This window comes from Pseudophryne corroboree, chromosome 7 (assembly GCF_028390025.1).
Source record: "Pseudophryne corroboree isolate aPseCor3 chromosome 7, aPseCor3.hap2, whole genome shotgun sequence".
NCBI classification, from domain to species: domain Eukaryota; kingdom Metazoa; phylum Chordata; class Amphibia; order Anura; family Myobatrachidae; genus Pseudophryne; species Pseudophryne corroboree.
The window spans coordinates 145,048,618-145,062,281 of NC_086450.1; the positions used below are offsets into that span (position 1 = coordinate 145,048,618).

General features: G+C 45.8%; 1 protein-coding gene and 1 non-coding gene across 2 annotated transcripts in view; both read right to left on the reverse strand.

Annotated features, from left to right (window-relative positions):
* The window catches only part of MCM6 (minichromosome maintenance complex component 6), a 136,460-nt gene that overhangs the window by 40,927 nt on the left and 81,869 nt on the right, over positions 1–13,664 (reverse strand). The window contains exons 7-8 of the mRNA XM_063933715.1: positions 4,435–4,585; positions 4,210–4,351 (exon numbers count right to left, since the gene is read on the reverse strand). Of these exons, the coding sequence (XP_063789785.1) occupies positions 4,210–4,351; positions 4,435–4,585 (293 nt within the window). The remainder of the gene's footprint in view (positions 1–4,209; positions 4,352–4,434; positions 4,586–13,664) is intronic.
* Positions 11,273–11,385, reverse strand: LOC134946901 (U5 spliceosomal RNA). Its single transcript, XR_010182468.1, has one exon. It is a non-coding gene; the product is annotated as a U5 spliceosomal RNA (small nuclear RNA).

Sequence of the window (13,664 nt, forward strand, 5' to 3'; positions counted from 1 at the left end):
AGGAAACGGCGAGGCGGATCTGTCTCTAGTTCCAACCTGTACCCCTGAGATATTATCTGCAGGATCCAGGGATCTACCTGCGAGTGAGCCCACTGCGCGCTGAGACGACCGCCCACCGCCCCCGAGTCCGCTTGAGAAGCCCCAGCGTCATGCTGAGGCTTTTGTAGAAGCGGGGGAGGGCTTCTGTTCCTGGGAAGGAGCTGCCTGTTGGTGTCTCTTCCCCCTTCCTCTGCCTCGTGGCAGATATGAATATCCCTTTGCTCTCTTGTTTTTAAAGGAACGAAAGGGCTGCGGTTGAAAAGTCGGTGTCTTTTTCTGTTGGGGAGTAGCTTGAGGTAAAAAGGTGGATTTCCCGGCTGTAGCCGTGGCCACCAAATCTGATAGACCGACTCCAAATAACTCCTCCCCTTTATACGGCAAAACTTCCATATGCCGTTTTGAGTCCGCATCGCCTGACCACTGTCGCGTCCATAAACTTCTTCTGGCCGAAATGGACATAGCACTTACCCGTGATGCCAGTGTGCAGATAGCCCTCTGTGCATCACGCATATAAAGAAATGCATCCTTTATTTGCTCTAAAGACCGTAAAACATTGTCCCTATCCAGGGTATCAATATTTTCAATCAGGGACTCTGACCAAACTACTCCAGCACTGCACATCCAGGCTGACGCTATAGCTGGTCGTAGTATAACACCTGTATGTGTGTATATACTTTTTTGGATATGTTCCATCCTCCTATCTGTTGGATCTTTAAGTGCGGCCGTCTCAGGAGAGGGTAACGCCACTTGTTTAGATAAGCGTGTGAGCGCCTTATCCACCCTAGGAGGTGTTTCCCAGCGCGCCCTAACCTCTGACGGGAAAGGGTATAAAGCTAATAACTTCTTTGAAATTAGCATCTTTTTATCGGGGGCAACCCACGCTTCATCACATACATCATTTAGTTCTTCTGATTCAGGAAAAACTATAGGTAGCTTTTTCACACCCCACATAATACCCTGTTTAGTGGTACCTGTAGTATCAGCTAAATGTAACGCCTCCTTCATTGCCAAAATCATATAACGTGTGGCCCTACTGGAAAATACGGTTGATTCGTCACCGTCGCCACTGGAATCAGTGCCTGTGTCTGGGTCTGTGTCGACCGACTGAGGCAAAGGGCGTTTTACAGCCCCTGACGGTGTTTGAGGCGCCTGGACAGGCACTAACTGATTGTCCGGCCGTCTCATGTCGTCAAACGACTGCTTTAGCGTGTTGACACTATCCCGTAATTCCATAAATAAAGGCATCCATTCTGGTGTCGACCCCCTAGGAGGTGACATCCCCATATTTGGCAATTGCTCCGCCTCCACACCAATATCGTCCTCATACATGTCGACACACACGTACCGACACACAGCAGACACACAGGGAATGCTCTTAACGAAGACAGGACCCCACTAGCCCTTTGTGGAGACAGAGGGAGAGTTTGCCAGCACACACCAAAAGCGCTATATATGACAGGGATAGCCTTATAATAAGTGCTCCCTGTATAGCTGCTTTTATAATATAATTTTTGCCACTATTTTGCCCCCCCTCTCTTGTTTTACCCTGTTTCTGTAGTGCAGTGCAGGGGAGAGACCTGGGAGCCGTCCTGACCAGCGGAGCTGTGTAAGGAAAATGGCGCTGTGTGCTGAGGAGATAGGCCCCGCCCCTTTTTCGGCGGGCTCGTCTCCCGCTCTTTAGTGTATTCTGGCAGGGGTTAAATATCTCCATATAGCCCCGGAGGCTATATGTGAGGTATTTTTTAGCCAAATAGGTTTTCATTTGCCTCCCAGGGCGCTCCCCTCCCAGCGCCCTGCACCCTCAGTGACTGCCGTGTGAAGTGTGCTGAGAGGAAAATGGCGCACAGCTGCAGTGCTGTGCGCTACCTTTAGAAGACTGAGGAGTCTTCTGCCGCCGATTCTGGACCTCTTCATGTTTCAGCATCTGCAAGGGGGCCGGCGGCGAGGCTCCGGTGACCATCCAGGCTGTACCTGTGATCGTCCCTCTGGAGCCGATGTCCAGTAGCCAAGAAGCCAATCCATCCTGCACGCAGGTGAGTTCACTTCTTCTCCCCTAAGTCCCTCGTTGCAGTGATCCTGTTGCCAGCAGGACTCACTGTAAAATAAAAAACCTAAGCTAAACTTTCTCTAAGCAGCTCTTTAGGAGAGCCACCTAGATTGCACCCTTCTCGGCCGGGCACAAAAATCTAACTGGCTTGGAGGAGGGTCATAGGGGGAGGAGCCAGTGCACACCACCTGATCGGAAAGCTTTACTTTTGCGCCCTGTCTCCTGCGGAGCCGCTATTCCCCATGGCCCTTTCAGGAACCCCAGCATCCACTAGGACGATAGAGAAACATTATTATATAGTTATATGCTATACTACCAACAGCCTGTTGCTGCTGTTCTTTCTCCCCCACCCCTCGCATCTGCTCCATAGCGTGCAGTGCGGGTAGCGGGCACCCCGGGACCTGGGAGCGCGTGTTATCGCTATGAGACCCGGGCAGCAGCGGTCAAGCGGCGGGCGGAAGTGCAGGAGAAGCGGCGGGCGGACCCGTTGAGAGACACGGGTATCCTTCTTCCCCCTGTAAGACGCGCCGGAGCAGCGGAGAAGCCGACTTTAGAGACGCGGGAGCAGTGTAGACTCAAGCGGCGGGCGGAAGCGGGGCTATGTTACCCGGCGGCCGGAGCAACTGCGGCGGGCGGCAGACACTTCCCCACACCTCGGGGCGGCAGCGGAAGCTGACCGCCCCGTTCTCTCCCCTCACATACCTGTTATGTAGAAACGTCTGTGAAGAGGCTCCGACGGGGCTTCTTAGTAAGCGCCGGCCAGCCTGTGTGTGTGTGTGGCTGTGAGGGAGCTCTTTCAGAGAGGTCCGACACGCCCCTGCTGCTATCAGCAGCTGCACTATCCCTGACCCTGCCTTTTGGAACGGGGAAAGGGATGTGTAAAATAGAAAAAATAAAAAGAAAATTCTTCAATAGTAATCGTGACTTGAGTCACCTAGCTGTTGCTACGTTGAGCACAGAAAAAACACTGAGAGGTACTCGGGGATATGGAGGGGTGGAGTGTTCTAAATTTAAATATTCAGTGCTGTTCCTACGGAAGCCCGTCCATATCCCAAGAGTACTCCAGTGACCCCTAGTGGATGAAAAAGAAATTAGGAAAATAGTATTCTTTATTATAATAAAGAACACATGGTTAAAAGCACGAGTCAGCCTCATCACATGGATGTATTGGCTAAATATCTCTTGGTTGTCTTTGCCAATTGTCCTAATATTGCACAACACTGTACTCAAGATGCATGAAATCATATGGGAGGGTTATAAGAATGGGGCGTAACTGTATGTTATAAAAATCATTGTATTGACATGTTTCTGGGTTGATTCATTTTGACCCAGGCTGAGAGAATGTGGTCTCTCGACCTGTATATGGGCGTGGTCCTTAAAAATATTCACTTGCTTTTCTAAATCTGACTTCCATACAGTCACTTACTCAAACAACAACATGGTTAAAATATTGGTCTTTTTAAGGAAAATCCATTTGTCTAGAGTTTTTACTCAGACATATACTGTTAGAATATCTCTATATAGCTCTATATATCTCTATATATATATCTATATCTATCTAAAGGTCAGACATGAAGTCTGGGTCTGATCAAGAATTTAGGAACAGACCAAAATTTAATGCGGTATTAAATGGCACTGGACGTGCAAAAATGAAGCAATTTCCTCTTATAGTGTATAAGGGCTGAAATGCAGAGATATAAGTGCTCACCACAGAGTCCAGTGGTGGGTGGGTGTGGGTATATATGTGTAAAATAAATATTATATATATATATATATATATATATATATATATATATATATATATATATATATATATATATATATATATACACACACACACACACACACACACACATACATATACACACACACAAACATATACATACAGACACTATACAGATAAAGCCATAATGTTATAGCAGTGGCAATCCCTTGAGACAGTGTTCTCGGCTATTACAGTCCTGGTTTTAAAGAAATCCATGCTTGAGCACATGACTTAATTAGTACCTTGTACTAACAATTTTATTTATCTGCATTCAAGCATGGATATACTGGACTATAATGGCAGAGTTTGGGAAACCCTGCCTTAAGAGGTTTGAGCCATTCCCACTCATTGTACTCACTTGAGGAACTGACTCTTAGCTGTACTTGGATCTCCAACAACACACACATTAATGTCTCCACGTAGAGATGTACCCTCCATAGTCGTCTTTGGGACACCACCAAACAGCATAAGTAAAATGCCTCTCTTCACCTCATCATTCCCTGAGGGAGGAACAAGACAAAGTACTGTAAGCAGCACCATAAAGCCAGACCGCAGACGTTACACTGGGTGGGGACTTGCTTACCATGTACAGTAGGGAAGAGGCTAGTGCACAGATTATGGTACAGGTTTTTGTCTTGGCTCATTTCAAACACCTTCTCCCATTCCTTCACAGACATCTGATTCTTAATGCTCTCCGCCGTCATGTCCTCATCGTGAAGGTCCTTGCCACCGAACTGAAATGACAACGGTTAGGCCTGAAAGCCACCAATTATCTATTCCAGGTCTATAAAGTGTACATCATATCAATAGCACCTGCAGATTAAACAGCCGCCATGCATGTTATGTACTGTAAAACTATCAGCCTTCTATACGGCTCGTTGTACTCCATATGCAAGTCCAATGTCTACGTACAAACACGGTGCTTCTGTTGTGTTCTGTTCACAGGGAGCCCAAATGTTAAGCTGGATAATAAGCAGTTAACTGTGTGGCTATAATATTTAGACCAGCGTTTCCCAGCCTCTGTCAAGGCATACTAACAGGCCAGGTTTTAAGTATAGCCATACTTGAGCACAGGTGACTTGCGTTGTGCCTGTTACTGTGATTTAACCAACTGTGCTCCAGCATTCTTATTACTACACCCTAGACTGTAAGTGTGCCTTAAGAATCGCAGTTGGGAAAAAATAAGAATTTACTTACCGATAATTCTATTTCTCGTAGTCCGTAGTGGATGCTGGGGACTCCGTAAGGACCATGGGGAATTAGCGGCTCCGCAGGAGACTGGGCACATCTAAAGAAAGCTTTAGGACTATCTGGTGTGCACTGGCTCCTCCCCCTATGACCCTCCTCCAAGCCTCAGTTAGGATACTGTGCCCGGACGAGCGTACACAATAAGGAAGGATCTTGAATCCCGGGTAAGACTCATACCAGCCACACCAATCACACCGTACAACTTGTGATCTGAACCCAGTTAACAGCATGATAACAGAGGAGCCTCTAGAAAAGATGGCTCACTACAGCAATAACCCGATTTTTTTGGTAACAATAACTATGTACCAGTATTGCAGACAATCCGCACTTGGGATGGGTGCCCAGCATCCACTACGGACTACGAGAAATAGAATTATCGGTAAGTAAATTCTTATTTTCTCTAACGTCCTAAGTGGATGCTGGGGACTCCGTAAGGACCATGGGGATTATACCAAAGCTCCCAAACGGGCGGGAGAGTGCGGATGACTCTGCAGCACCAAATGAGAGAACTCCAGGTCCTCCTCAGCCAGGGTATCAATTTTGTAGAATTTTACAAACGCATTTGCTCCTGACCAAGTAGCTGCTCGGCAAAGTTGTAAAGCCGAGACCCCTCGGGCAGCCGCCCAAGATGAGCCCACCTTCCTTGTGGAGTGGGCATTTACAGGTTTTTGGCTGTGGCAGGCCTGCCACAGAATGTGCAAGCTGAATTGTACTACAAATCCAACGAGCAATAGTCTGCTTAGAAGCAGGAGCACCCAGCTTGTTTGGTGCATACAGGATAAACAGCGAGTCAGTTTTCCTGACTCCAGCCGTCCTGGAAACATATTTTCAGGGCCCTGACAACGTCTAGCAACTTGGAGTCCTCCAAGTCCCTAGTAGCCGCAGGCACCACAATAGGTTGGTTCAGGTGAAACGCTGAAACCACCTTAGGGAGAAACTGAGGACGAGTCCTCAATTCCGCCCTGTCCGAATGGAAAATCAGATAAGGGCTTTTACAGGATAAAGCCGCCAATTCTGACACGCGCCTGGCCCAGGCCAGGGCCAACAGCATGACCACTTTCCATGCGAGATATTTTAACTCCACAGATTTAAGTGGTTCAAACCAATGTGACTTTTGGAACCCAAAAAACTACATTGAGATCCCAAAGTGCCACTGGAGGCACAAAAGGAGGCTGTATATGCAGTACCCCTTTTACAAACGTCTGAACTTCAGGGACTGAAGCTAGTTCTTTTTGGAAGAAAATTGACAGGGCCGAAATTTGAACCTTAATGGACCCCAATTTCAGGCCCATAGACACTCCTGTTTGCAGGAAATGTAGGAATCGACCCAGTTGAATTTCCTCCGTCGGGCCTTACTGGCCTCGCACCACGCAACATATTTTCGCCAAATGCGGTGATAATGTTTTGCGGTTACGTCCTTCCTGGCTTTGATCAGGATAGGGATGACTTCATCCGGAATGCCTTTTTTTTCCTTCAGGATCCGGCGTTCAACCGCCATGCCGTCAAACGCAGCCGCGGTAAGTCTTGGAACAGACAGGGTCCTTGCTGGAGCAGGTCCCTTCTTAGAGGTAGAGGCCACGGATCCTCCGTGAGCATCTCTTGAAGTTCCGGTTACCAAGTCCTTCTTGGCCAATCCGGAGCCACGAATATAGTGCTTACTCCTCTCCATCTTATCAATCTCAGTACCTTGGGTATGAGAGGCAGAGGAGGGAACACATACACTGACTGGTACACCCACGGTGTTACCAGAGCGTCTACAGCTATTGCCTGAGGGTCCCTTGACCTGGCGCAATACCTGTCGAGTTTTTCCCAACGGTTTATAATCATGTGGAAGACTTCTGGGTGAAGTCCCCACTCTCCCGGGTGGAGGTCGTGCTGAGGAAGTCTGCTTCCCAGTTGTCCACTCCCGGAATGAATACTGCTGACAGTGCTATCACATGATTTTCCGCCCAGCGAAGAATCCTTGCAGCTTCTGCCATTGCCCTCCTGCTTCTTGTGCCACCCTGTCTGTTTACGTGGGTGACTGCCGTGATGTTGTCCGACTGGATCAACACCGGCTGACCTTGAAGCAGAGGTCTTGCTAAGCTTAGAGCATTGTAAATGGCCCTTAGCTTCAGGATATTTATGTGAAGTGATGTCTCCAGGCTTGACCATAAGCCCTGGATATTCCTTCCCTGTGTGACTGCTCCCCAGCCTCGCAGGCTGGCGTCCGTGGTCACCAGGACCCAGTCCTGAATGCCGAATCTGCGGCCCTCTAGAAGATGAGCACTCTGCAACCACCACAGGAGGGACACCCTTGTGCTTGGTGACAGGGTTATCCGCTGATGCATCTGAAGATGCGACCCGGACCATTTGTCCAGCAGGTCCCACTGGAAAGTTCTTGCGTGGAATCTGCCGAATGGGATTGCTTCGTAGGAAGCCACCATTTTACCCAGAACCCTTGTGCATTGATGCACTGAGACTTGGCTCGGTTTTAGGATGTTCCTGACTAGCTCGGATAACTCCCTGGCTTTCTCCTCCGGGAGAAACACCTTTTTCTGGACTGTGTCCAGGATCATCCCTAGGAACAGAAGACACGTCGTCGGAACCAGCTGCGATTTTGGAATATTGAGAATCCAATCGTGCTGCCGCAACACTACCTGAGATAGTGCTACACCGACCTCCAACTGTTCCCTGGATCTTACCCTTATCAGGGAATCGTCCAAGTAAGGGATAACTAAAATTCCCTTCCCTTCATCATTTCGGCCATTACCTTGGTAAAGACCCGGGGTGCCGTGGACCATCCATACGGCAGCGTCTGAACTGATAGTGACAGTTCTGTACCATAAACCTGAGGTACCCTTGATGAGAAGGGTAAATTTTGACATGAAGGTAAGCATCCTTGATGTCCCGAGACATCATGTAGTCCCCTTCTTCCAGGTTCGCAATAACTGCTCTGAGTGACTCAATCTTGAATTTAAAACCTCTGTAAGTGTTCAAAGATTTTAGATTTAGAATCGGTCTCACCGAGCCGTCCGGCTTCGGTACCACAACAGTGTGGAATAATACCCCGTTCCCTGTTGCAGGAGGGGTACCTTGATTATCACCTGCTGGGAATACAGCTTGTGAATGGCTTCCAAAACTGTCTCCCTGTCAGAAGGAGACATCGGTAAAGCCGACTTTAGGAAACGGCGAGGGGGAGACGTCTCGAATTCTAATTTGTACCCCTGAGATATCACCTGAAGGATCCAGGGGTCTACTTGCGAGTGAGCCCACTGCGCGCTGAAATTCATTGAGACGGGCCCCCCACCGTGCCTGATTCTGCTTGTAAAGCCCCAGCGTCATACTGAGGGCTTGGCAGAGGCGGGAGAGGGTTTCTGTTCCTGGGAACTGGCTGATTTCTGCAGCCTTTTTCCTCTCCCTCTGTCACGGGGCAGAAATGAGGAACTTTTTGCCCGCTTGTCCACGAAAAGACTGCGCCTGATAATACGGCGTCTTCTCATGTTGAGAGGCGACCTGGGGTACAAACGTGGATTTCCCAGCTGTTGCCGTGGCCACCAGGTCTGAAAGACCGACCCCAAATAACTCCTCCCTTTAATAAGGCAATACTTCCAAATGCCGTTTGGAATACGCATCACCTGACCACTGACGTGTCCATAACCTTCTACTGGTAGAAATGGACAACGCACTTAGACTTGATGCCAGTCGGCAAATATTCCGCTGTGCATCACGCATATATAGAAATGCATCTTTTAAATGCTCTATAGGCAAAAATATACTGTCCCTATCTAGGGTATCAATATTTTTAGTCAGGGAATCCGACCACGCCAACCCAGCACTGCACATCCAGGCTGAGGCGATTGCTGGTCGCAGTATAACACCAGTATGTGTGTAAATACATTTTAGGATACCCTCCTGCTTTCTATCAGCAGGTTCCTTAAGGGCGGCCATCTCAGGAGAGGGTAGAGCCCTTACAAGCGTGTGAGCGCTTTATCCACCCTAGGGGGTGTTTCCCAACGCACCCTAACCTCTGGCGGGAAAATAGGATTTTGGTACTTACCAGGTAAATCCTTTTCTTTGAATCCATAGGGGGCACTGGAGTACTCTTAGGGATATGGACGGGCGTAGCCGAACAAAGGCACTGAATATTCAAATTTAGGACTCTCCCCCCCCTCCATATCCCCAAGTACCTCAGTGTACTTTGCCAGTGTTTTTTACTGAGCGAACAGGATATAGAGAGGTTGACAATGGAGAATCCCTATAATATAACGGACAACCACAAAGTTGACTCGTAACCTTATTGTCAACTAAAAAGTTGACAGCTTAACCGATAGAACTTATAATTTGAACCAACCGGTGAAAATGTGTTACCATAAGCTCCTTTGAGCTTAATACCATCCAAGTTAAATTTGTTCACTAAGCTCCCTTGAGCTTAAAACAACCCAGGTAAAACTGCTCTGGGTGGGCGTCCAGTGCCCCCTATGGATTCAAAGAAAAGGATTTACCTGGTAAGTACCAAAATCCTATTTTCTTTATCATCCACTAGGGGTCACTGGAGTACTCTTGGGACGTACCAAAGCTTCCCTCGTGGGCGGGAGAGCTGTTTGATACTTGTAACAGTAGGCAGCCAAAGCTAAATGCTGATGGCGCCACCATTTATAACGTGTAAACGTGCACAAACGTGGTGCACTGAAGGCTATGTAGCCGCGTCGTAGACGCTCCACGACCCGCTGGGTCTGACATTCCCACAGAACCTGTGGAATGAACTATTACTGACGTAGGCGATTGTAACTTAGCCTTAAAGTAAGCCTGACTTGTAGTCATTATTATTCAACTGGATAATGTCTGCTGAGAAACTGGCTAACCCCAGTTTGCAGTATCATATATAACAACAACGTATTCATATCACGTACTGTAGACGTTCGGTACATATATAAACGCGTAACGCGTGTACCACATTCAGAATTTTAGAATGTGCTGTCCACACAGGAACCACTATTGGTATATTGATGTGAAGAATACGAAAGCGGATTTCGTCCGAAGATCTGCTTTGTCATGAGAAAACTCAAATACGGTGGCTTGGAATACAAGGCACCCAAATATGAAAACAAACCCCTTGTCGAAGCACCATTGCCGAAGCCAAGGCTAGAAGAAAAATGTTTTCCAAAGTGAGAAACTTAATCCCCATTTGTTGAAAGGGTTCCAAAATATGAAACTGTAAGAAAATCTGAACCCAACCTCAAATCGCCTGGCGCTGTAGGTGGGATAAATAGAGTCTGAACTTTGGTGACACCTTGTAGAAAGATGTTGACAGACGCAAATAGAGGCAAACGCTTTGAAAATAAGTTTACCACACAGATACCTGCCCTCTTAGTGCAGATGAACGCAGTTTGCCATCCCATCCCGTTTAACAGAATACGGGTACTTGAAGTATGATGTTGGAAACTTCCGAGGTTTACACCCTATGTAAGCACACGAAATTTTTTTTTTTTTTTTTTTTTTAGTCATGAGCTGCCTTAAGCGGCTTAGTATTTCGTGACATGGTTGGTATAACCGATACTGTAATGCTCTATTTTTTTTAAGAGGGCGGTCTGAACCCTCACCCCGTCAACCGCAGCTGCGGTACATAGATAATAGGTACATAGGTAACTATGGGTAAAAGAACGTTCCCTGATGTAACAGGTTGGACGTATTATGAGCGGGCCAAGATCGTGTGCAAGTATTCCTTGAAAAATTCGAGAAGCAAACTTCTCTGAAACCCATGAGATACCACCAGTATGACTGTGACGAACTGTCTTCTGATCCGTTTTGGCAACGAAGAAAGAAGCGGACAATGGTGGAGCCAGATACACGATGCTGAATGACCCCATGAATGTGATGTACACATACTGAGCTTTTGTAATTGTGGCGAGATGCCCTCATGTATACCTGAGGGTAACCCCCTTCTGTGGACTCACATATGAAACACCTCTGGATTTAATGTCCAGTTTTTAAGATCCAAACCCTGACGGGTGAGATCGCCTGTCTAACAGATGTCCACTCACGGATTGATGTCTTGACATTTTCACATAATAGCGTTCTGAGCCATTGAAGATTTGAGTTACCTACCGCCTTGCCATGCGGCTTATTGGTTCTCACTGGTTGTTGAGTATGCAACTGCCTTTGCTTCGTTTGACTGCTTAAGGGCAGCGTGAGCCAGGCATGAAAAAAAACAACAAAATTACATGAAACTCACGGTTGTTCCTCTCCACAGAAATCTTTAGTAAAAAACGAAAGATTTATTTGTTATGAAGAGAAACCAGAGTCTATCCCTGGTCAGACTGAAAGCGAATCATTTATTGCATTGTAAAATGCACAGAGATGTAGGACATTTATCTATTGCATTGTAAAATGCACAGAGTTCTAGTACCTTTATCGACAGGAATCTGTCGTGTTTTAGAACCTTTGCGTTGATTTTAACTACAAATCCTGACTCTCTCTGACTGTCGTCCAGAGTATACGCACCCTTGTCCCTCTGTGGGAAACGCGATTGAAGGGTGGTGCACTAAATTGAAAACACATCTTTATTCTTAATAATTGAATACACCAATGTACCGCTAGTGTGCGTGTACTTTTGTTCTTGTTGGTGTAGTAGGTAAAAGTCTTTGATTTACCGTATTTATAATCTTACCTAGGAATTGACATCGTTTAGACAGACTTAGATGTGATTGTTTTCGAACTTAATCTGCTACCGCAGTATAACTTAGTAGCGCAAGATAGAGGAACTTTGTTGATACATAGTTCTTATGTGAGATGAGCTATTATTCCAACATCACTTTGGTAAATACCGGAAGCGATAAGCAACGGTATAAATGAAATGGTTAATGGTTGTGGCGATTTTCAAACGCTAGAACCTGTGATGAAGAAACCGGACTGGGTAAATACGCATTGTGAAGATCAAATGCAATTATACAATTTTGTGGCTGCAATAAGCAAAAACTAACTGCAGAAAATCCATTTTCTAACTGTAGTAAATGACTTGCTGATTGATATTGCAACAGAGCTGTTTGATTTTGCTCAAACAGAGGGGAATAAGTAACTTTGACTCTGTTGGCGTACTATTGCCTGGTTTATAAACCAGCAAAGACTAAATGACAACCTGCCAAACCGTTCGCCAGAAGCAGTTTTGTACTCTAAGCTGTAAATAGCTGAGACATATATGAGTTGAAGTCATGAAACCTCGCAAATGTAACATGAAAAGACGCACTTCCACAATTGTAAAAGAGGTCATCAAACCACTGGCTTGCTGACTGTAACGTCCTGTCGTTACAAGGCGTGACTGTTTCTTATAAAGGAATAAAACACCGTTACAAGTATACTGTATGCGCTAATGGCAGAATATCCTAAAGGGATAAAATGCCGTTACACATATATCAAATTCAGGCGCAAACAAGCTCTGGCCTTGTCGCGCTTAACTAGCGACAATGAAAATAACCGGCGTTAGCAGAAGCTTTACAGATATACTCTGCAGCTTTTTTGAACCGTGATCGGCATGGTTTCATACATAGATTCTAGTGACCCAAATGTATCTGTGGTTTTTATAATGTTTGACAGAAACGCATATACCAATGGCGGATCGCGTCCTTTTGGAAACGATTATGTATGGTTGTCCAAAACCCCGCACTATCTGAATGCTGGACTAATGTACCCTTCTCACTTGTAGTTATCGGTGTGAGATTTGACATAGAATCGTGCATTAAATTATAAGACTAGTGAAATAAACACTCTGGTACCCAAAGGAAAATTGTCACTTTGGAAAGATTGTCTTTTGTTAGCGCTGGCGGAGTTATTCTGAGACTCCGATTACCGCTGTTTTAATTTGAATTGCCAATGTTAACATTTTTAGTCTGCACTAGAGCCTTATTTGCTATGTAGACAGACATCATAATAGGCAACAGACAGACACTTGCACGACTTAATAACATTATTATATGGCATATATATCTATATATATATATGTTATTGCTGAACAGCATATTTATTAGGAAACTAAAGTGTTCTTTATGTGAAAAGCAGTTCACATAGGCATGAAACCCGAACCAAATTCCTACTAACACCCCTGCGCCTTCTGGTGGCTTAAAGATGTAGGGCAGGAATGTTCTAGAATTATCCTGAAGTAAAAAATTCCCACTAACACCCCTGCGCCTCCTTGTGGAGTAGAGGTGTATGGTCTGGAATTATAACTGGAAAACCAGCAATGATTAAAATGGCCGTCATGCCATGCTTTCACAGAAAATCACAGTACAGGTTACTTGCTGCAGTTTTAATATAGGCTTAATAGCCTATTATACAGTTACTATGCTTAATAGCCTATTATACAGTGATAACCCAGGTGTAGGATACAGTAAAATATATGCATTTAGTCAATTAATATGAGCACTGCCTGCAGTGTATTTATCTTGCAACCTTAACCAAAAATAACAGAAAACATGGTTAAACGTGCAATAGGTTATGCCACTGATAACCTATTGCCAGCCAAAGCCTCATATATATATTATATATATATACAAAGTGTTTACACATATAATCACAGTTCATACTGATATT